General features: G+C 45.2%; 1 protein-coding gene across 3 annotated transcripts in view; it reads left to right on the top strand.

Annotated features, from left to right (window-relative positions):
- Positions 1-24,971, top strand: part of LOC143035294 (uncharacterized) — a 431,172-nt gene extending 406,201 nt beyond the window's left edge. For 2 of the 3 annotated variants that reach the window (XM_076202172.1, XM_076202169.1), the window contains 5 exons: positions 522-784; positions 3,948-4,124; positions 9,889-9,918; positions 20,886-21,370; positions 21,576-24,971. In XM_076202172.1, coding sequence (XP_076058287.1) covers positions 522-784; positions 3,948-4,124; positions 9,889-9,918; positions 20,886-21,370; positions 21,576-23,787 — 3,167 coding nt within the window. In that variant the 3' untranslated portion in view covers positions 23,788-24,971. The remainder of the gene's footprint in view (positions 1-521; positions 785-3,947; positions 4,125-9,888; positions 9,919-20,885; positions 21,371-21,575) is intronic. The other variant, XM_076202170.1, reaches the window with a different exon arrangement.
- Positions 24,972-25,212: the final 241 nt, after the last annotated feature.

Raw genomic sequence — 25,212 nt, 5'->3', positions numbered from 1 at the left:
TGGGTAAGAGCTGGTTTACCAATAGAGTGGTTAATGAATGGAATAGACTTAGTAACCATGTAATGAGTGCTGAAACTATGTTTTAAGGCAACTTTATGTATGAGGATGACAGGTGGTATTGGACATGAAACTACCTAGTGCAGGCCCTATGGTCTCTTGCAGTCTCCTTCATTCTTATGTTTTTAGAGTGAACTTTAGAGGAAGATCAAGAATGAGGTAGTTTGATGGGATGTAAGATGGACTTGGATACATAAGGAATGACTGTTGAGAAAATTAAAGAAAATGGAAAGGATAGGAGTGGAGGGAGATAGTGAGTGGTTGCAAGATGACCCTTAGTCTATGGTCAAGATCCAGAATCTTGAAAAAAATAATTGTGGGTCTTGCCAGTGGATGATTTGGTTTTCTAGATGTAGGGTACCCAGAATTGGAACCCTGAGGGCACAAATAATAGTAATGATAAGGAAAGAAGTAACAGTTGGTCCTTGTGATTAATTTTACTAATAAGATTTTGTTTTCCACAGCCCAAGTGGATCTGATTCGCCGAGAGCTGGACTCGCGGTTTCTGGCCTCACAGGAGCGCTCCCTCAGTTTAGGGGGAGCCATCAGCCTTGGGACAGGCGTCCCTCCTCCTTTTGTACGTGCAGAGATGCACCACCATCAACATCAGCACACACATGTACATCAGCATCTCCTTCCACATCTGCCGCCTCCGCTTCATCCGCCACCTCCTCCAGCTGCATCAGGAATATTTTCCCATTCACCTCATTCACCAACAGCGTCACTGGTATGTTGGCATGTGCTAATGCTGGCCCATGTTTTTTTTTTAATTTGATGTATGTAGTTGCACTGTCATGAACCCATTTTCTTACATAATTTATGTTAACCCCTTCCATACGGTGCCGCACACGTAGGCGTCATGGACTTAGATCTCGATGGCAGCAACCAATGCCAGCCGTACGACGTGTCGTAATAATACTCGCATCATAAAATATAGTCACCGCTTATATCGATCGTTCTCTCTTCACCCGTGAATTTTGATAACCATAGAAAATGCGATTACAAAAGAATTAGAAAGAATGTCATTATGGAGGGGCGACTACAATAAATATAATCAAGACGCCGATATGGCAGCCTCGCGAATACACTCGCTCCCCATGACGCCTACGTGTGCGGCCCCGTATGGAAGGGGTTAATACATAAGTGACATTGCTCAAACTAAATAAAACTTTGGCATTAACCAGAATAAAGTCTATAGTGAAGATATCATCCTTTGACCTAGATCTCTAGCAGGAGACCCACTCCTAGATCTCTAGCAGGAGACCCACAGCTCCCTTGTAATCAGTAACAGCTATCAGACAGGCCTATATAGTGTTGCATAGGGATAGCAAGTGTGGGCAATATAGAATGAAGTGCTCATTGAACTTTGTGTGATGTTTTCATTGAGGGCAGTTGGATTCTCTGTATCCATCTAACCATAGCCATGTTTGCAATGTATAAATGCATTTTATTTTATCTTGTTTTATTTATGTATATATAAAAAGCAACAAAAACATGTGTCCAAACAATCCCAATACTCTCTCATTAACCCTATCTCCCAACTTCCTTTCCAACCCTATTCTCCTCCTCACCTCCTTGTTTCTTACTCTATCCAGCCTAGTAACCCCTATCATACTTCTCAGGTACCTCATCTCAAACACATTCAAACTCCTCTCTTCATTTCTTATGTTTTATGTTTCCACCCCATACAGTGCTGTCAGCACAATCACTTCTTCATACAGTCTCCTCTTAGCACCCATTCTCAAATGTCTATTTCTCATTACACTTTTTAATCTCATACATACATACATACATATACCAAGGCTTTTTCCCCCTTCCAAGGGAGGTAGCCAAAAAGGGAAAGGCATAAAAACATTCCCACCCATTTCATCCCTAAATACACTCCACACCCCTCCCACCCTTCCTCTCATCTGAGCACCTCCTGGATGACGGGTCATCCCTGCACCCTGCCCACCGCCCTGGGTCAGAAGCAGTGTCGTAAGACACAGTACATCCACAGCAAGGCCGCTTCATTTAATCGGCGACCCCCCCTCTCCGTCCCCCTTTGCATATAAGGCGAGGATGGGGAGAAATCCCTTCGGGCTGCGTCAAAATTTACTCACACATACTACCCCACCCCCCACCCCCCCGCCCATTCCTCCTCATGCAGTCACAACATCATCCATATACAGCCATTCTCCACTCACCTCTGTCTTCCATCCTCTCCCTTCCTTCCTCAACAGACATTCCCCTCTTCCCCAAAGCCCCCTTCACCCCATCCATCCACCTCATCCTAGGACGTCCCCTCATGTTCACTCCCTCCACATCTGCCTTCCATACCTCTTTTACTAGTCTTTCTTCACTTTTTAATCTCCCAAAACATTTACTTGCTTCCCTCAATCTACTTTCTACCTCCACCTCCAATCCTCCCTTTCCTGCCACATTTGCACCCAAGTATCTATAACTATTCACTTCCTCCAGTGTCTCTCCCTTAATACTCACTTCCAGTTTGCTGTCACTTTCACCCCTTGTACATCTCATCACCTTACATTTAGCCACAATCATCTTCAACTTCCTCCTTTCACACACCTTCCCAAACTCTGTCACTAACTTCCTCAATCCCTCTGATCCTGTTACAAGCACAGTGTCATCAGCAAACAACATTTTCCTCCATTTTCTTTAACCATCTCCAATCGCCAACCCACCACCCTTGCATTTACCTCTCACACCACACCATCCATGTACAGATTGAACACCCAGGGTGACATAACACATCGCTGACGAAGTCCCACCTTTACCTCAAACCACTCTATTTCTAATCTTGACACATGCTCTAGTACTCTTGTAAAAACTCTTGACAGCTCATAAGAGCTTTCCTCCTATCCCGTATATCTGCAATACCTCCCACAGTGCCTTCCTGTCTACCCTATCATAAAAATTTTCCAAATCCATAAAAGCCCAAAAAACATCTATACCTTTTCCTATAGCTTTCTCACATATCTGTCTTACCACAAAAATCTGATCTATGCAACCTCTACCTGTCCTAAACCCACACTGTTCCTCACTAATTACTCCCTCTGTTCCACTCCTAATCCTCTCAATCAAGACCCTCCCATAAGCCTTCCCAGCTACACTTAACAAGCTAATCCCTCTGAAACTACTGCACTCACATTTGTCCCCTTTTCCCATGTAAAGTGGAACTATACAGGCACTCCTCCAGTCCTCTGGCACTCTACCCTCTCTTAAACATACATTAAATAACCTCACCATCCAGTCCACCATCACTGTACCTCCTTTTTTCAGACATTCTGCATGACATCCATCCAGACCATGTGCCTTACCTGCTCTCACCATCTTAACAACTGCCTTCACTTCATCCTTCCTTATTTCTCCTTCATTTTTCTCACTCATCATGGTCATTTTCTTGGCACTTCCCACTGCAACAACCTTTCCCTCCCTATCCTCCTTCACATTTAGCAACTCCCAAAAATACTGTGCCCATCCTCCACTTACTGCCTTCTCTTCCATTATCATCTCTCCAAATGCACCTTTTACCTTTTCTTCTCTACTTGATTCACCTCCTCTTCCTCTCTTAATTTCTCTCCAAAACATCTTTTTATTACATTAAATAACCTCACCAGCCAGTCCGCCATCAATATACCTCCTTTTTATAGACATTCTGCATGACACCCATCCAACCCAGGTGCCTTACCTGCTCTCATCCTTTTAACAACTGCTTTCACCTCATCTTTCCTTATTTCTCCTCCATTTTCCTCATTCATCACTGTCATTTTCTTACCGGTTCCCACTGCAGTGACCTTTCCCTCCCTCTCCTCCCTATTAGTATATCGATAGATATAATACAGTAAATCATAAGTTAGGAGTACTAATTTGAGTCGATTATTTTACAGTTCAAGGAAGTAGGTAAGGTGGGGCTGGACAGCAGTGCCCTTTACCGAACCTCTACGGCTGCTGGCCCACAACTAGGGGGCAGCTACCCTCCTGGATTGTCCTCCCTCTTGCCCCCAGGGGTGTCCACCTCAACTCCATTTGCACCTCCGTCACATTTGTCCTCTGTGGCTCAGAAGGTTAGTATAAAGTGTTAATGCTGTTTGTCTTGGGGTGGCCATCTTGGTTGGAGGGGTCAGCAAAGGTGTTAGAACTAAGATTAATTCTTTTCTGGCCATTGAAGCTGGTAGTGGTAACTAAAGTACTTAGCATTAGTTGACATTGGAGTTGGGTTGTGTTAGAGTATTTGTGATGTGTTGGTGTGTACTAGAGATTGTTTCAAGCTATTATATTGACATAGCATATTTTTTGAGAAATCAGAATATGTGTAGGAGTTGGGAAATTTTAGGATTTTAGAGAAAGTGAAAGGAAGTATTGAACGACATTATGTTACTACAGTATGACGTAAATCATCTGGGTTGAATAGGGCTAAAGTTACTTTGTATAACTGAAAATTGTGGATATACTGTGTCTTGCTGCATTGCATTTGACTCAGGGCAGTTGGCAGGTGCAGGGATGACCCGTCATCCATGAGGAGCTGAGATGGGAGGGGTGGAAAGGGTGGTGGAGGGGAGTGGAATGGGTGGGAATAGGTACATGCCTCTGACTAAGCTACCCCTCTTATAAGGGGAAAAAAAGCTCTTGATATATAGACAGATCAGGAAAATCACCACATGGAAACAAAGCCTTTATTGATGCAACATTTCACCTATTGAAGTTTTATCAAATATATGTACTTGATAAAACTCTAGTGAGTGAAACATTGTGCCAATAAAGATTTTTGTCTTCACATGGTGTTTTTCCTGACATACTTGTTGGCAAGTACCTCTTTCGTTTTTAAGGTAGACACGACTGCACCAGTATAATTAGTACATTGTTCTGGAATCTTTTATATTTCTCAATTTGTTTTCTTGCAAAACGAAGATACTGTACTGAGTTAACAACTATATAGATAAGCAGTCAATCCTTAGTTGTTAAGGGTAGTCAAAGGCTTTTACACAAGTAGTAGAGTGTGTGTTAGGGTTGGGAATGGTGAGGGTGAATGGTACAAGGTGAAGGTAGGGCTGAGTTAGTGTTGTGTTAAGTCACTGGCTATTCAGTGTGTACATGGATGGGATAGTATGGGAGGTAAGTGTGAGGGTGATGGGCTGGGGATTAGAGATGGTAAATGAGAGTGGAGGATTGTGGGAGGTGAGCCAGTTATTTGCTGATGGCATTGCACATGTGGCTGGGTCAGAGGAGGGTCCAAGAGATTTAGTGACAGAGTTTGGGAAGGTTTGTGATAGGAGGAAATTGAAAGTAAACGTTGGTAAAAATAAGGTGATGAGATGTACAAGGGGTGAGGGAGGCATTGGGTTGGAAGTAAGTCTTAAAGGAGAGGTTAGGGGATATGGATAGTTAAGTATCTAAGGTCACATGTAGCAGGAAATGGAGGAGTAGGGGTGGAAGTAGAGTGAGGGAAGCAAATAAATGCCTTGGGGGAGTGGAGATGAGAAATGTCATGAGAAATGTGTATCATAGGGATGGAGGCAAAGAGAAGACTATATTAAAGAATGATTGTGCCTACAACAGTGTATGAGTCTGAGGTGTGGAATGTCAGGGTGGCAGTCAGGAGAAAATTAAACAAGTTTGAGATGAAGTGTTTGAGAAGTGTGGTGGGTGCAACATGAATGGATGAAGGGAGAAACGAGGAAGTAAGGCAGAGAGTGGAGATGGAAAGGGAACTGGAAGATAGAGTTGATCAAAGAATACTGGGATGGTTTGGGGCTATGGAAAGGGTAAATGAAGAAAGATTGTCAAAAGAGGTGGATGGAGTGAACCTAAGAGGAATGGGATGGATGGGCTGAAGGGTGGGGGAGGGAGTTAGGGTGTTGAACAGTGAAGATAGAGGGCAGGATATCTCCTCATCTTCTCTGTTTGTTAATGAAGCAGTGGGGGTAAACCAGCTTGACTGTTCAGCCCTGCTGTGGATCTGCTGTGTCTTGCTGCATTGCTTCTGACCCAGGCAGTGGGAGGGGGACAGGGATGGTTCACAAATGGGTGTGGGTGGGTGGAAAGTAAGTAGGTGGGTGCCTTGGCTGGTTACCTCTCTTGTTAGGGTGAAGAATCCTTTTGGTAAATAGATTGATAGGTAGTGTATAGGAAAAGACCCCTGCACATAGAGTCCTGTCACCAATTTATCATACCTAATAATTCACCAGGTGTTTATGTGTGTGTGTGTGTGTCTGTGTCTTCTCTCACCATCCCTATCTATCATGTAACAACTATGCTTCTTGGTCCATATATGATTAGATTAAATGACAGGTAATATCTTGTGTAGAACCATAAAATGAAAATGGGTTTCAAGAATATTTTGAGGAGGTATGCTTTAGGTTATAAATAATATATACCTGTGGTCATCCCCCGCATTATGGGGGAAGGGTCTTTTGATATATGTATGTATGTATATACCTCTAGTTTTATTCACCTTTTAATGGGGATTTAAATTAGAAAACCCAATTATTTTCATATGTATAATTGTTAACATATTATTATTATTTAATAATTAATTAGTAATTAATAATTATTAATTATTATTGTACATAGTCCCTTTAGGTTTTGGTGACCCTCTGTGTTTTGATATGTCTGAATACATTGACACATTTGTAAACAAACAAAAACATATATATGACAACCTGTGTGCAGTCACCCACTCCGTCACTTGAACACCTAACTGAGCTATTGACCAACCTCATTATGTAATGTCCCATGTACGTTTTTATACATTACCACTGGGCTGTGCGTGTGTGCATGCTATCCTATGTGTACATTAACCTGTTGATATGAGTATGTCACAAACATGGATATACAGATGAAAATCCATACTGACTGCTGACATGAATGTGTGTGTGTGTGTGTGTGTGTATAAACGATGAAAGCATAAACAACACAAATGTTTCACATCGTACATCATTGTAGACAAATGCCATGCTATGTACAGCATCATGTGTGAATGTGTGTGTGTGCTGACATACACATTACCATTCAATGGCCTTACACAAAATCATAGTTTGTATGCCTTTGTATGTTTGGAGACGGGAGACAAAAGTAATATCTGTCCTATGAAACCTGACTTGAAACATGTATAGTCTGATATGTGCTTATCATACACACATACATACATACACACATACATACATATATCATTGGCTTTTTCTCCTTTCTAAGGGAGGTAACCAAAAAAACAAAGGCATAAAATCCACTCCCACCCATTCCATCCCCACATACTCCACTCCCACTCACCCCCCTCCCTCCCTCTTATCTTGGATCCTCCTGGATAATGGGTCATCCCTGCATCTTCCCCACTGCCCTAGATCAGAAGCAATGTAGCAAGGCACTGCACATCCATAGTAAGGCCACTTCATTTAATTGGGGACCCCCCTCTCTGTCTCCACATGCAGAGAAAGAGAAGACAGGGGAGAAATCCTTTTGGGCTGGGTCAGAATATCATCCACACATACTACCTCACCCCCCATCACCCATGCCCTTTCATGCATCACATCATCATACATATGCAACCATTCTCCACTCACCCCTATCTTCTGTCTTCTTTCTTCCTTCCTTTATAGACATTCCTCTCTTTCCCAGTGCCCCTTTTATCCCATCCATCCATCTTATCCTTGGTTGCCCCCTCATGTTCACTCCTTCCACCTCCACCTTTCACACCTCTTTTATTAGTCTTTCTTCACTCATTCTTTCCATGTATCCAAACCATCATGTATACATTTACCAAAGGCTTTTTTCCCCCTTATAGGGGAGGTACATACATACATACATACATATACCAAGGCTTTTTCCCCCTTCCAAGGGAGGTAGCCAAAAAGGGAAAGGCATAAAAACACTCCCACCCATTTCATCCCTAAATACACTCCACACCCCTCCCACCCTCCCTCTCATCTGAGCACCTCCTGGATGACGGGTCATCCCTGCACCCTGCCCACCGCCCTGGGTCAGAAGCAGTGTCGCAAGACACAGCACATCCACAGTAAGGCCGCTTCATTTAATCGGCGACCCCCCCTCTCCGTCCCCCCTTGCATATAAGGAGAGGACGGGGAGAAATCCCTTTGGGCTGCGTCAAAATTTACTCACACATACTACCTCACCCCCCACCCATTCCTCCATATAGGGGAGGTAGCCAAAAAAAAAAAAAAAAAGCATAAAACCACTCCCACCCATTCCATCCCCATCACACTCCACTCCCCTCCACCCACATCCCTCCCTCTTATCTTGGCACCTCCTGGATGACGGGACATCCCTGCAACTGGCCCACTGCCATGGGTCAGAAGTAGTGTCACAAGACACAGCACATCCACAGCTTCTGCCGCTTCATTAAATCGGCGAACCCCCCCCTCATGCAGAAAAGGAGAAGACGGGGAGAAATCTCTTTGGGCTGTGTCAAATTATTTCTCATACATACTCCCTCACCCCCCATCCCCCACCCATTCCACCTCATGAATCACAACATCATCCATATACAACCATTCTCCATTCACCTCTATCTTCTGTCCTCTCCAGTCCTTCCTCAACAGACATTCCTCTCTTACCCAAAGCCCCTTTTACCCCATCCATCCATCTCATCCTAGGTTGACCCTCATGTTCACTCCTTCCATATCTGCCTTCCACACACCTTTTACTAATCTTTCTTCACTCATTCTTTCCATGTGCCCAAACCATCCTAATACTCCTTCATCCACCCTATCTCCCAATTCCCTTTCTACCCCCGTTCTCCTCCTCACCTCCTCATTTCTCATTCTATCCAGCCTAGTAACCCCTAATATACTTCTCAGTTACCTCATCTCAAACACATTCAAACTCCTTCACTTTTCCTCTCTTATGTTCCATGTTTCTGCCCCATTTCTAATCCTGACACATGTGCCACTACTCTCATAAAACCTCTTGACAGCTTCTAAAAGCTTTCCTCCTATCCCATATATCTGCAATACCTCCCACAGTGCTTTTCTGTCTGCCCTATCATAAGCCTTTTCCAAATCCACAAAAGCCAATAAAACATCCTTACCTTTTCCTATAGCTTCCTCACATTACCCATTACACAACCATTATAGACATTATTCATTTTGCATACAAATGCTATGGTGGAATACCAGAGAATATTATGCACATACCATGTGTGTGTATGTGTGTGTGTTTGTGTGTGTGTGTGTTTGTGTTTGTGTTTGTGTGCTTCATGTACATGTGGATATTTTTCTTTAGTCAACATTGAAGCTGACAATACAGAGAGGCATTCCATAGCTTTGCACAGACTTGGAGCATGTCAGCTCACATATGTAAACAAATACCACAAAAGTAATTCTTGTACTAAAGAAACACAATTAGGCAAATATAATTAGGTGGTGTGTACCAATACCATGTACATGTGTGCAGTCACACATTCAGAAAAGGATGTGTGAACAAGTGTATACATCTGCATAAATACATTTGTACACACAGAATGCACACACACAAATGAACTTGCAAATACAGTCAGTCAGTTGCCCCTGGTCTCTTTTACAGGAAATGACACACAACTATATACAGTACACAACTATATACAGTACATACATTTGGTAAAAAAAAATGTACTTTCATATACTAATGGATACATTTATGTGTGTATGAGTGCATATATGTTGCAATGCAATTATGTGTACTCATACATATTTGCCACTACATAGACACGATTACACCTGCAGGCAGATACTCAAACTTGCTTATCCATTCATACACACTCTTTATGCCCATAGGGCAGCACACTGCACGTGTGTACAAGGTTTTGTGTTTGTGTGACGAGTGTGGCTTTGTTTCCAGATTGGAGAGTCGAGTCAACGCAAGCCTGTGGTACGTGTTCAGTCTCATCCACCCCTCCCTTCCTATGTCTACTGCCTTCACCACTCGTGCTTTTCTTTTTTAGTTGATGTAGTATATAGATGTGGTTCTGTGCTGTAGCCCTTGATCTAGTCTTAGGGCCACAGCACAAGCACTTTATCTTCACTTTTTGTTTTTCATGGTCACTTTCTTTACTCATTTCCATAAAGGGATAGTAAAAACAGTAAATAGCTGCTTATATGTTGAAGAATTATGTCATAGCCAAACAAAATAAGTGGTACACTAGTAGGAACTAGACTTGTTATCTGGGTTAAAATATTCAATTGATTATTAGTTTTCTTCATGTTTTCATATAAGGGAAATAGATGTGTAGTATTATAAAATTTACACCAGCTTTTTGAAATGAAAATATTACATTGATGTGGCAATTAGGAATGCTGTGAAATCATTGAATGTTTTTATTGATTGATTGATTGATTTATTTATTTTTTTTCCCTTCAGCTCATGACCTAAGTCACATCAAAAGAAACTAATACCAAGTGTAAATTTTCAAAGAAATTTTTGCTTAGTGTATCATTTGCATGCCAAAGTGGGTTTTTCCTAAGTAGTTGTCTTGTGTGTTGTTGGTTAGTGCATCGTAGTACTGATTTACTATCCCTGATTGAAAGTAGTTACTATCATTGGGAATGCATAGTTGAAAAGGCTAAATATATGCCAGGTTTACTTTCACAAAGTGCTTTGGGCTTTTTCTATCATTTCTAGACATCAGTCTGGGAGTAAGTGTAAAATAATAGTAGTTTCTGTAGTGTTCAAACTATATTTTAATTGTACTTGTAATGAAGATGAAAGGTGAATGGTGTTTATGATAATTGTAATCTTTGTACTTCTGATTGTTTTTCTTTATTTGAGTGTTATATATAATGGTGCCTTGGCACCAGAAATGTTTAATATTCACTGGTAAATCATGTGTGAAGCATCTGAGAACTTTATTAATTATGCATCGTGCTAGATATTGGGATGTAAGTGTGCTGGATTTGTTTTTATAGTGGTAGAGATATATTTTTTTGTCACATTATGTTTTTATTGTAAGTTTTCTTTCCATACTCCAAGATCTGAATTTACTGGTTGATTGTCGTCTTGGCCCTTGGCTCTGTCAGAAAAGTGCCTTCTTCTTCATTGTAGTAGATGGCCTAAGTATGAAGCAGAAATGGATGGATCCTATTTACAGTTCTTTTTGTTGACATTGTAGCTTTGATACTCTGTTCCAAACAAGTCTGTATTGCAAGGGTAGTGGGTCGGGCATTGTAGATGGTTGAAGAAAATGGAGAAAATTGGGAGATAAGCCAGTTGTTGTTTGCTGATGACACTGCACTTGTGGCAGGATCAGAGGAGCCAAAATAAGAGGGAGGGAGTGGGGTGGATGGGAGTGGAGTATATGGGGATGGAATGTGTGGGAGTGGATTTTATGCCATTGTTTTTTGGCTACCTCCCTTGTAAGGGAAAAAAAAACCTTTGGTATATGTATGTGTATAGGACAGGTAAGGGTTGTGTGGATCATATTTTTCTGGTAAGACAGGTATATGAGAAAGCTTTAGGAAAAGGTAAGGATGTTTTTTGAGCCTTTGGATTTGGAAAAGGCTTATGACAGAGTAGACAGGAAGGTATTGTGGGAAGTATTGCAGATATATGGGATAGGAAGAAAACTGTAAAGAGTAGTCAAGAGTAGAGCTGGATCACATGAAAAATTGTCACCCCAGTCTTCGACAGGGTGACAGTTCTTCATGTGGGCCATCCTGGGTTTACGATTCTTCGGGTGTATAAGTTGATAACAATAAGCATAACCCTCGTTCAGCCTAACCTACATACATATACCAAGGCTTTTTCCCCCTTACAAGGGAGATAGCCAAAAAGGGAAAGGCATAAAATCATTCCCACCCATTCCATCCCTGAATACACTCCACACCCCTCCACCCTCCCTCTTATCTTAGCACCTCCTGGATGACGGGTCATCCCTGCACCTTGTTCACTGCCCTGGGTCAGAAGCAGTGTTGCAAGACACAGCACATCCACAGCAAGGCCGCTTCATTAAATCGGCGACCCCCCCTCTCCGTCCCCCCATGCATAAAAGGAGAAGCCAGGGAGACATCCCTTTGGGCTGCGTCAAATTTTGCTCACACATACTACCTCACCCCTCATCCCCCCCGCCCATTCCACCTCATGCATCACAACATCATCCATATACAACCATTCTCCATTCACCCCTATCTTCTGTCCTCTCCCATCCTTCCTCAACAGATATTCCCCTCTTCCCCAAAGCCCCCTTTACCCCATCCATCCACCTCATCCTAGGATGTCCCCTCATGTTCACTCCCTTTACATCTGCCTTCCATACCTCTTTTACTAGTCTTTCTTCACTCATTCTTTCCATGTGTCCAAACCATCCTAATACTCTTTCATCAACCCTATCTCCCAACTCCCTTTCCACCCCCGTTCTTCTCCTCACCTCCTCATTTCTCACTCTATCTAGCCTAGTAACCCCCATCATACTTCTCAGACACCTCATCTCAAACACATTCAAACTCCTTCTCTCTTCCTCTCTTTATGTTCCATGTTTCTGCCCCATACAGTGCTGTTGGCACAATCACTCCTTCATACAGTCTCCTCTTAGCATCCATTCCCAAATGTCTATTCCTCATTACACTCTTCAATCCACCAAGGCATTTACTTGCTTCTCTCAATCTACAATCAGCCTAACCTAACCTAACCTAACCTAACTTAACCTAACCTAACCAAAACTAACTTAACCTAACCTAACCTAATCTAACCAAACCTAACCTAACATAATCTTTATTCCCCTGTTGATATTTGGTGTACTGGGTTGACAAATCTTTAGGTGGGATATCATGGGGTGACGATTCTTAATGTGGGCATTCTGGGGTGACAATTCTTCATGTGACCCGTAGAGCTTGTGTTAGAATCAGAAATGGAGAGAGTGAATGGTTTGAGGTAAAGGTGGGACTCCACCAGGGATGTGTTATGTCGCCTTGGCTGTTCAATTTATACATGGATGGTGGTGGTGCAAGAGGTAAATGCAGGGGTAGTGGGTTGGCAATTGGAGATGGTTAAAGGAAATGGAGAAAAGTGGGAGAGGAGCCAGTTGTTGTTTGCTGACGACACTGCACTTGTGGCGGTATCAGAGGAGGGATTGAGGAAGTTAGTGACAGAGTTTGGGAGGGTGTGCAAAAGAAGGAAGTTGAAGATAAATGTGAGTAAAAGTAAGGTGATGAGATGTACAAGGGGAGAAAGTAGCATCAGACTGGAAGTGAGTATTAAAGGAGAGAGACTGGAGGAAGTGGATAGTTTTAGATACTTGGATGCAAATGTGGCAGGAAAGGGAGGAGTGGAGGTAGAGGTAGAATATATATTGAGAGAAGCAAGTAAATGCCTTGGAGGATTAAAAAGTGTAATGAGAAATAGACATTCAGGAATGAATGCTAAGAGATTGTATGAATGAGTGATTGTGCCAACAGCACTGTATGAGGCAGAAACATGGAACATAATAGAGGAAGAGTAGAGGAGTTTGAATGTGTTTTAGATAAAGTGCCTGAGAAGTATGATAGGGGTTACTAGGCTGGATAGAATGAGAAATGAGGAGGTGAGGAGAACAGGGGTGGAAAGGAAGTTGGGAGATAGGGTTGATGAAAGAGTATTGGGATGGTTTGGACACATGGAAAGAATGAGTGAAGAAAGATTAGTAAAAGAGGTGTGGAAGGCAGAGGTGGGGGGAGTGAACATGAGGGGGAAACCAAGGATGAGATGGATGGATGGGGGTAAAAGGGGCATTCGGAAAGAGGGGAATATCTGTTGAGGAAGGATGAGAGAAAACAGAATATAGGTGTGAATGGAGAATGGTTATGTATGGATGATGCTGTAATGCATGAAGGGAGTGAGTGAAGTACAGCGGGGTGAGGGAGTGTGTGAAAAATAAATTGATGCACTCCAAAGGGATTTTTTCACGTCTTCTACATTTCTGCATGAGGGGACAGATAGGGGGGTTGTTGATTTTAGTGAAGTGGCCTTGCTGTGGATGTGCTGTGTCTTGCTACATTGCTTCTGACCCAGGGCAGTGGGCAAGATGCCGGGATGACCCATCATCCAGGATGATCCAAGATAAGAGGGAGGGAAGGGGGTGGGTGTGAGTGGAGTATATGGGGATGGAATGGGTAGGAGTGGATCTTATGTCTGTTTTTTGGTTACCTCGCTTGTAAAGGGGAAAAGGCCTTTGGTATATGTATGTATATATACATATATCTGCCTGATAGGGTTGGCAAAGGAGGGAAGAAATATGTGTGGAAGACTTGGGTTAAAGAGTAGGCTGGGGAATATAGAAAAAAGTGAATTACAGGGCAAGTAAATGGATAAGGAAGTAGCAGATGATTCGAGACAGGAATGTAGTATGCAAGATTAGATTGGTTCAGAGTGAAAGAGAGAAAGAATAGCATATGAAGCCAAGATAACTATGGGATATAGTGAAAGTTGAAAGAGAATAGGTGAATTTCAAGGGGAGAAGCTAAAGTGGTCTTAGAGATAAGGATGATGGGAAGGATAAGGATAGGCAGTGAATGATTGGATGAAGAGATATAGGTAGTAGCGACTGTTACCTGCCCCAACAGATGATGTACATAGTGCAAAGGTGATGGCTTTGCCCACTGCTACTCAGCAGCTCCTGGCATAGCCTCCTCACTACCTTCTTTCTTTGCTCTCTCCTCTACTCTAACTCTTCCTCTCTCTTCCTATCCCTATCTCCTCCATTCTCTAACCCTCCCTCCTCTCTTCCTCTCCTTTTTTCATTCTCTCTATCCCTTTTCCTTTCCCTCCCACCCCTCCTTTGCTCTCTCCCTATTCTCGGTCTCCTACTTGCCCCACCCACCAATAATTTCCTGCTCACTCTTCTCCCACTTCCTCTTCCCCAATCCACCATCTTCCCCACCCCTCCATCCTTTCTTCTTCCTCCATCCCTTCCCCTATCTGTCTCCCATCTCTCAACACATAAATATATAAAGAGAGAAATGAGAAATACAGAAAAGGATGACTGATGTACAACAAAATGGACCTTGGGAAACTTTTTCTTTCAAAATGCAAATTGGGAAAAGTTTTTCAAAGAAGAGACTAAGTGCAAGAGAACTGGATGATTTTGATAGAAATTTATAATGAAGGAGTGAATAAATACGTACCAAGACAGAAACAGGAAAAGGTAAACATTAAGTGCTGGTTTAGCAGAAGATGCAATGAGGCAAAAGATAGAAGAGCTTGAGCTTGGAAAAGATGAAAAAACAAACAAACTGGAAAGTGGCAAATATATATCAACCATAGAAATGAATATGTAAAAGTGCACAGAGAAGAAAAAAGAAGCTGAAGCTACGAAAAAGACATCATAGAAAAATGTAAAGATCAACCCAAACTATTCTATAGATATATGAATGGTAAACTTAAAAATAAACAGAAAATGGTGAAACTATGCCATGGAAATATAGAATATACAGAAGATTTAGAAATGGCTGAAGGGATGAACAACCACCTCAAGTCTGTTTTCACTAGAGAAAAAGTACAGGATTGGGATGAAGGAATTGAAGTACGATCACCCCCCATGAGGGAAATAACAATAACACAAAAAGAAAAATGGATCAACTAATGATCCTTGATGTCAGGAAATCACACGGCCCTGAAGGAATTTCAAATTGGATACTAAAAGAATACAAAGAAGGATTAATGGATAAAATATATAACATAATAAATTGCTCACTCAAAGAAGGAAAAATATCAAAGGACTAGAAAAATGCTAATATTGTACCAATATATAAAAGAGGAAACAAAGAAGAACCAACAAATTACAGACCAGTCTCCCTTACAAACACTGTAGCTAAAATTTATGAAAAAATGATCAAGAATAGATGGATAAAACACCCGGAAGAAAACAGTATAAACCCAAGACAATTTGGATTCAGACAAGGAAGATCATGTGTCACAAACTTAATCTGTTTCTATTCAAGACTAATAGATATTATACAAGAAAGGGATGAATGGGATCATTGTGCTTTCCTAGGCTTACAAAAAGCCTTCAACAAAGTACCACACAATAAATTATTAAAAAGAAATGGAAAACATAGGGATACAAGGTAAATTACTAAACTTGATGGAAGATTTCTTTCATGGCAGAAAAATGAGAGTAGTTTTCATAGAAAAGAATTCAGCTTGGGAGGAGGTGATTAGTGGAGTTCCACAGGGATTGGTATTGGCTCCAATAATGTTTGCTATTTATGTGAATGACATGGATGAAAATGTGGAATGTTACATGAGCTTCTTTGCAGATGATGCTAAGTTGCTGAGGATAGTGAATACTGAAATGGATTGTGAATCACTACAGAGGGACCTAAACAAGGATTGGAAATGGAGCCAAAAGTGGGAAGTAGACTTCAACATTAAAATATGTAGCATAATGCAGTTTGGAAAAAAAAAAAAAAAAAAAGTATCAGGACAATGTAAAATTGGAACAAAGAAAGTAAAGAGAGTGGGATCTGAAAAAGACCTGGGAGTAATTATCTCAAATGACATGTCCCCTGATAAACAGATAAACAGATTTGTTGGAGAATCTTACAACTTGCTAAAATCAATAAAGGTGGCTATTTAGATGAAGAAATGGTTAAAAAGATACTAGTCACACTAATAAGGCATAGAATAGAGTGTGCTGTGACACATTGGTCATCCATTACCAAAAAGAATATAAAGAAAGTTGAATGAATCCAGAGAGCAGCCAAAATTGCCCCAACTCTTTCAGAACTGTCATATGAGGAGTGACTGGCTAAATTTAGATTACCAACATTGGAACAAAGAAGAGAAAGAGGTGACCTGCAGAATCATGAAAGGCACAGAATTCCTTGATGGAGAGGACTTACGAAATGGGTTAAGAGAATTACAAGGGGACATGATAAGAAACTCAAAAAGGATAGTTATAGAAGAGACATAAAAAAAAAAAGAAAAAAAAAAAGTTTTCCACACAGTGGTGGATATCTGAAACAAACTATACACTAATTTAAGAGCAAGCTAGATACAGCGAGATACAAAGACAGGATACCACAAGCATAGCTCCCCTTCCCATAAGATACAACTAGGTAAATACACACACTAAACTCTATTTAGTAGTTTTGCATCATCTGCAAGGAAGTTCAATGGTATATGAACTTCTTTGCAGATGATACAAAACTACTAAAGAGAGTAAATACAGAGGAAGATTGTAAATCACTATAAAAAGACCTGGACAAAGTCTGGGAATGGAGTTAAAAGTGTGAAGTGAATTTCAACATAAATGTAATATAATGGAATTTGGAAAAAGCAAAAATAGAATATCAGGACAATATAAAATTGGTACAAAGGAAGTTAAAAAAGTCAACTTGGAATAGGACCTAGGAGTAACTATCAGCAATGACATGGCACCAGAGAATATAAACAGAATAGTCATGGAAACTTTCAATTTACTAAGATCAATGAAAGTGGCCTTTGACTACCTAGATGAAGAAATGGTAAAGAAAATATGTTACATTGATAAGACCAAGATTGGAGTATGATGCAACACTATGGACACCCAGTACTTAAAAGAACATAAAGAAATTAGAAAATTCAAAGAGGAACAACAAAGATGACACCAACAGTCTCCAAATTGACATATGAACTAAGATTGGCCAAACTTGAACTACCAACCGTGGAACAAAGAAAAAGAGGAGATCTACTGACCATCAACAGAATTATGAAAGGGATGGAAATCCTTGATAGAGATGATTTACTATAGTGGGATAAAAGAAAAACAAGAGGACCTGAAAAAAATAAAAAAGAATAGTTACAGAAGAGATCTGAAAACGAGTGATAGATATCTGGAACAAATTGAATGAGGAAACAGTGCAAAAATTATCCAAGAATTTAAGATCAAACTGGATGCTGAAAGATATAAAAGCGGGTCACTACGAGCATAGCTCTCTTCCCGTAAAATACAACTAGGTAAATAAATACACACACACACACAAAAAGAGGTAAATCACAAAATACAGGTAATGTCTGAAAGAATTGAAGAAAGTGTAGGTGAGGAAAGTAGAAGACTGAGAAATGGAATGAAAAGAGAGAAAATGGGGAGATAGCTTTTAAAGAAAAAGTACAACAGATGCAGGAAAATGCAAAGGACACAATGATTCAAGGAATCAAAGAAAAAGCAAATTGTGTCAGATATAGTGGATAGAAAAAAGTGTATTGTATATGGATTAAAAGAAAAACATGATTAGTTACTTGAGAGAAAAAGCAGAAAAAGAATTGGCAAAAACAATTCTAAAAGAGACAAGACCAAGAAGTAGAAAAAGAAATAGAAGTATATAGAATGGGACAATATTCTAAAAAAAGAAATCGACCCATAAAGATAGAACTAAGATCACAAATGGTAGCAGAAGACATATTGGCAAAATCAGGCAAGTTAGCAAAAAGTGAACATTACAACAATATATGGAAAAAAAAAGGGAAATGAATGTTGAGTAAAGAGAGAAGACACTAATAGATGAAGCTAAAGAAAAAAAAAAATACAAAAAGAATGGAAACCTAAAGCAAGGAGTTCTATTGGAGTCTTAGACATGAGCCTCAGAAAAAGGTACACCAAGGTAAGCGAAACCAAAGGAACAGAAGAAAAACCAGACATAATGGGAATTGTGGAGATGAAATTAAGGGGTCTACTACCACCAAATAGTCTTGGACATGGGTTATTGGATTAAAAACAGAAATGAGACACAGGGTGGAGGAATCATGTTTTTGACTAAGAAAAACTTAAATCTGATGAAGGTTACAGAGTGAAGTGATCATGATAAAAGTTGAAGCCAGCAAGATGAAAAGTAGAAAGTTTGTGGTGATTTATGTGCCCCCAAAATTGGGCTCTTGGAAAGAGGTTGAGCATTCAAAAATGTTTGAAGATACAAGGCATTCATTAAACGAGATGGTGAAGGATGGAGGTAACCTAGTACTTATGGGAGTGGATTGGGTGGGAGTAGGTACGTGCCAATTGACTTGGCAACCTCCATTATAAGGGGGAAAAAGCTCTCGGCGATAGATAAACGTGTAATCTCATGTGATCAACTCCTGCATCTTGAACTGTTAAAAGGTCCTTCCCCCCGTTTTTGCCACTGTATTGCTTCCCGCCATTATTGAGGAACTCTGTGTCCAGTGCTGCATTTTTGCCCATCAGTGTGTTCTGTCCGCAATGACTTGCCAAGCCATGGCAGATGGCTTTCAGGCGGATCTTGTTTATGTGATGAAAAGGGGATTGTTTTAGAGGAATTCAGAATGTTACTTCATTCTTTCTGTTCGCCGGAAGTCGGTGAAGTTAGTGTCCACTTGTTTCGTAGGACTCACCAAGGGGAAAGAATGGGTCTTTTGGGGAGTTTAGGCATCCTTATGACATGTCTGCACCTTCTGCCCCACCTTATGCTGATCCAATATTGTATTCATTGTTTGTTGGAAGATGTTTGTACCGATCTTAGTGTAATATCTTCTGTACTCTGATTGGGTTACGTCACATTGGGTCTATTGGATCTTAAGTTGAAACTTTAGAAACTGCATTCATATGATTGCATGAATGGTAACATGCCTTGTGTGCATGAGGGTAAAAGTGATGTGGGTAGGTCGTTTTAGATTTTTTAACCTGCCTGTAGTGTTCAGGAAAACATGTCCGTGGCAGGTTGGAAATTCTTTGTCCTCATGATAGGATTTGTTTGTCAACCCAAAGAAACCCCATTGCTACTCGGAGGGAGGGTCATGCACACGGGCATGCACAAGTGAATAAAATGGCCTGGCAACAGCCGGGATGAAGTAGTATATGCCACTTGCTGTGAATCAAGTTGGGTATATTTCCTTGGATGTGCTGTGTCTTGCTACATTGCTTCTGACCCGGGCAGTGGCCAGGAGACAGGGATGACCCTTCATCCTCAAAGAGAACAGTTGGGTAACAGGTGGGAGTGGAATGGGTGCAGGTGGGCATATGCATTGGCTGTCTACCTCCCTTATGAGGGGGAAAAAGCCTTTTTGGTATATAGATATTTATTTATTCATATGTTTTTGCCACCCCCCCTTGTAAGGGGGAAAAAGCCCTTGGTATATGTATGTATGCTATTTTTGGGGTATTTTGGCAACACGCAGTTAGACATGGTTGTCAAAGGAAGTTGTTCATCTTTTCGAGATAACGTGACACCTGTCAAGTAAAAATGTTCATCATCCCCATCACAAGACTCTCCATCCATGCCTCTGTATGTTGTCGAAGGTGGCCTTCCCAAAGAAGGGTTGTTCTTGAGGAAGGTTGCTGTGGGGTCTTCTTCCACCTGACAGAGATGTTCTTCCATTTGAGAAATGTGTTCTTCCACTTGAGAAACATGTTCTTCCACTTGATCCTGAGAACAGTGTTCTTCTACCTGACAGGGGTGTTCTTCCACTTGACAGAGGTGTTCCTCCACCTGACAGAGGTGTTCTTCCACCTGACAAAGGTGTTCTTCCACTTGACAGAGGTGTTCTTCTACCTGACAGAGGTGTTCTTCCACCTGACAGGTGTTCTTCCACCTGACAGAGGTGTTCTTCCACCTTACAGAGGTGTTCTTCCACCTTACAGAGGTGTTCTTCCACCTGACAGAGGTGTTCTTCCTCCTGAAAAACGTGTTCTTTCACCTGACGAAGGTACCTCTGTGTTGAGGAAGGTTTTGTTTACCTGTCGAAAGTGTTCTTCCTTATGAAAAGGGGTTTTCTCTCCCAGCGCCTTCATTTTTCTTTTCTTATCTACCAGTGTCCCCTCTTTCCAGTGCGTCCTCTAGTCGTCCCTTGTTCTTGTGGTCTTTGTCCCCCCCCCCCACAACCCGGCACCCCTTGACGCCCATTGAAATAAACTTTCTTCACCCTCTCCCCCACAGAAAACGGGTCGGTGGAACGCCATGCACGTCAGGATAGCGTGGGAGATCTATTACCACCAGCAGAAGCAGGCCTCCGAAAAGACTGGTGCCAAGCTGGCACCTCCGGACCTCATGCGGCCCCCCACCAGTGCGGCCGCCGCAGCCGCCGCGGTTGCGGGAGGCGGGGGCCCGGGGGGAGCACCCATGTTCCCTACGTTACCAAGGCCCCCCGACCTGGGGCCCTCTCTCCTGGGAGGCGCCGCGGGGCCCTCTCACCGTTACGACTCGCCCTTGTTGCAGCATCACCTCACACCCTCCATCCCCGGCCTCACTGCGGCCGCCGTGCGGTACCCAACACCGCCCACGGGGCCCTCCTCCTTCCACCACTCCAGCAGCAGCTTGACGCCCACCGCCATCCCAGGGCCTCCCCCGGGGTCGATGTTCTCCAGAGAACCGCTACCCCCAGGCCTTGCCATTCCAGCGCCTGCGCCCCACGAACAGTGGCGGTAAGTATACGCACGACGTTCGTACGGGTTATTTTTCCTGAGGGGAAACCTAGAGGTGTTGTTGGGGTTGGGGGGAGGGGGGTGTCCTAATGTAGGGTGTCCAGGGTGATCTATATGTGTTGAAAGGAGACGGGTTGGTACGTTTGTTGCGTGTCTTTTGTTGCAAGTCACCCCTCACTCACTGAGCCTTTGTCTTGTGTTGCAGGTTGCGAGCACCCACGCCTTACGGGTCGTCCTCGGCCTGGCCGGTCAAGCCTGACCCCTCGGTGCTGGAGCGGGGTCGGCGGGAGCACGAGGAGCGGGAGAGGAGGGAGCGGGAGGAACGGGACCGACGAGAACGAGAGGAGCGAGACCGCAGGGAACGAGAGGAACGAGAGCGGAGGGAGAGGGAAGAGAGGGAGAAGAGAGAGAGGGAGGAGCGCGAGAGGGAGCGAGAACGGGAACGGGAACGAGAGCGGGAGCGGGAACGGGAGAGGGAACGAGAAAGGGAGCGAGAGAGGGAACGGCGGGCGGAGCACGAGAAGGAGCGAGCCCTGCGGCACCACGAGGCCGCAGCGGCTGCGGCTGCGGCTGCGGCGGCAGGTCACGCCCGCCGGGAGGGCTCCCGATCGCCCATCCGGCATAAAGTGTCGCCGGCGCCGCAGCCGGGGCCGCCGCATGCGCTGCCGCATCCCTCACTCCCACCCGCGCCGCACCTGCCTCCCACGCAGCAGCATCCTGCTCCCCCTCCTCCCGCCGTGCATCCGTCAGCGCAGCCCCCGACGCAGGGCCCTGCCCCCGCGCACGCCAGTACCCTGCCGGGAGGCCATCCCCAACCGCCACCTCATCCTCCTCCTCCTCCGTCGGCGGCTGCCGCCGCCGCCGCCACCGCCGCGACTCATCCTCCAGCGCACGCGAGTGCAATCCCCACCACACAGCCTTCCGCGCATCCGCTGGCGCAGCAGCCTGCGGCCCATGCGGCGGCCGCAGCCGCTCCGGCGGGAGTTCTGCCGCCTCCTCACGGCGCCGCACCACCTGCGGCAGGTCACCCCGTTGCCTCTCACCCCGCGTCGGCGCCCCACTCCGGCGTGCCCCCGCACGCCCCCGTGGGCGGTTCTGGCCCGGTTACCACCGTCGCTGGACCTTCCACCCAGCACCCGCCTACGGCTCTTGCGGCAGCTGGAGCACCAGTGCCTCCAGGACATGCCGCGGCGGCAGCAGCCGCAGCAGCAGCAGCGGGGGCGCCCCCGCCTGGCGTGCCCGCTGCCGCATCCGCAGCCACCGGTCCTCCCCCTCCCGCCCCTGGCCCTCACCCTGCGACGGCACCTACCGCTGCCGCCGCCGCCCCGCCCCCACCTCCTCCTCCGAGCCTAGCACCCATCGCCAACGTCAAGACCGAGCTACGGCCGGACTCCCGACCCGGTTCCCGCCCGGACTCAAGACCCGGGTCGAGGCCGGACTCGCGGCCGGCGTCCGGGCCCGGTTCCCGCCCAGGCTCCCGACCGACCGACGGCGGGGGCGGCATGGGCGGCCCATCACGAGGACCGGAAGCCCGGATCAAGGTGGAGGCGAAGGACGAGGTGATGATCGTGGGAGGCAAAGAGGCACCGCGCCCTCCGTACCCGCACCCGGCCCTGGCGCCCGTGTCGCAGGCGTCTGCCCTGGTCCACGGGCCCCACCACCACCCTCCACTCCCGGCGCACACCCTGGCGGCCATGTCGACGGCGGCGGCAACGCTGGCCTCCTCCACACAGCAGTCGGACCGCTCGCGCTACCTCTCGGTGTCGCATGTGGCAGCTGCGGCAGCCATGTCCTCCTACCCGCCAGTGACGCACCCGCACGTGTCCCACTGGCCGGACCCTTACCGCGACCCCTACCGCACCCACGACCTGGAGGCGGCCGCTCACGCACGCCTCCTGGCCACCCGGGAATCGCTCCTCACGCGGGACCCGCTGGCGGGGCGCGACCCTCTGCGCGAGTCCCTCGAACGCGTCCGCGAGGAGCAGCTCCTCCGCACGAACCCGCTGGGCCCTCTTATCCTCCACGAGCGCTACCGCGAGCAGGAGGCCCGGGAACTGCTCGAGCGCGAGCGGCAGGCCGCCTACGATCGCGCCAAACTGGTGGGCATGGCGGGACACCCTCCTCCAGGAGGCCTGTACCCGTCGTCGTCGCTCTTGCCCCACGGCTCCCACATCGGGCCCTCGCCTTCCTACCTCCCGAGAGGGTCGCCTCTCAACCCGGGCGGTGCGGGCCCGCCGGGTTTACACCCGGGCCTCGCCCACCACGGGCCCGGGGCCTCGCACGCCATGGGGGGCCCGCCCGGGGGACCCCCGCCCCTGGGACCTGGCCTGCCCCCTCCCCTCATCCCCTCGTCGGTGCGCGGGTCCTCTCCCGCCTCCCTCGGGCGCCCTCTCGACAAGAAGGACGACCCGCGCTGACTCTAGTCACCGCCGCCGCCGCAGCAGCAGCAGCGATCTTCCATACGAAGGCCGTGTGGAGGGAGGATGAGGCCGTAGGGAATAGTACGTCGAGACCAAGGTCGACCATCGGCCGCAGCCGTGGCTGACGTGGTCGAATTCATTCACAGTGGATACGGTGACATGTCCTCGTATCCGGCAATCTGGCTGGCTGGTTGGCTGGCTGGACGGAAACCCCCGCCCGCCCCGTCTCCCCGCCCATCCCCGGCAGCAGCAGCAAGAGTGGAGGAGGAGGAGGAGGTGGAGGTGGAGGAGAATTTAATACCGAAGAAGGTAGTGCTCGGCAGGTAGATGGAGAGGGCAGGGCCTAGGCGACCCTTGCCCACCCCCCAACCCTACCTCCACCTTACGCTAACTCCTCTTCCTCCTCCTCAGGCCGGAGGAAGTGATTCACACCTTCAGGAAAGTGGCCTGGCCTAACGTAGCCGGGAACACCGCAGAGCGAGTCTGTGGGTCGTCACGGCTGAAGATGACGACGACGACGGTGCAAGTCGAAATAGTTGACCTGGGAGGCGCTTTAACACTCGCTGGGGTCCGCGAAAACCTCTACACCTTCCATGTCTTAACTCCCCCCCCCTTAACCAAACATCCATTGTCTCTATATCCCCTCCCTGTCTCCACTCCTCCTCAGTTGTCCCTACAAAGAGGAAGCAAAACAGGACATTTTGACTATGATGATGATAACGACGTTGAAAATGATGATCATGATGATGATGGTGGTGATGGAAAATAAAGCCATTACGTCGTGTAAGCCAAGTCTTTCAAATCTGTTTTATATAAAAAGTGGCTGTGTATCAAATAACACATCTTTTGTATTATATATGTATAGTATGATGTATGTAATGTATGTATGTATGTATGTATGTATGCAGCCAATACACATCCACATGACAGACCCTTATGTAAACAAATGAGACACGACATACACACAAACACACATACTTATTTAATAAAAAGATTTGTAGATAAATAATTTTTTTGTTGTAATGGAAAATATTTTGTAGGAAATACCAATGTAGATGACGGAGACGAAGCCAGTAGAAACAGACGAAGGTGATGATGATGATGATGATGAAGGTGCAATGTTGAATAGGACAGGAAAGTCAACTTTGTTAAATTGTTTCTAAATACACCAATTTTGTTATTTTGCCGTCTTTGATTGCTATCCCGCCGTCACTCTCCCGTCAGCTTTGGCCGACGAGGAGTGGCATAGACTTGGTAACCATGAAGTTAGTTGTTTGCAAGCAATGTTGCAGGGTGGGGGGCGGGGGGTAGCAGTGAAACAGGTTGGACGATTTGCGGGTTTATTAATCAGTGGGTATCGACTGGCATGGGGGAGTGTCCTTCGCTACACAAGGCGAAGAGACGTTGCCACGCCTAGTACAC

The sequence above is a fragment of the Oratosquilla oratoria genome, chromosome 18 (assembly GCF_046742065.1).
Source record: "Oratosquilla oratoria isolate Oo_2021 chromosome 18, ASM4674206v1, whole genome shotgun sequence".
Lineage (NCBI taxonomy): Eukaryota > Metazoa > Arthropoda > Malacostraca > Stomatopoda > Squillidae > Oratosquilla > Oratosquilla oratoria.
The sequence above is the reverse complement of the archived record's forward strand: the minus strand, read 5'-3'. Positions and strand labels throughout refer to the sequence as shown.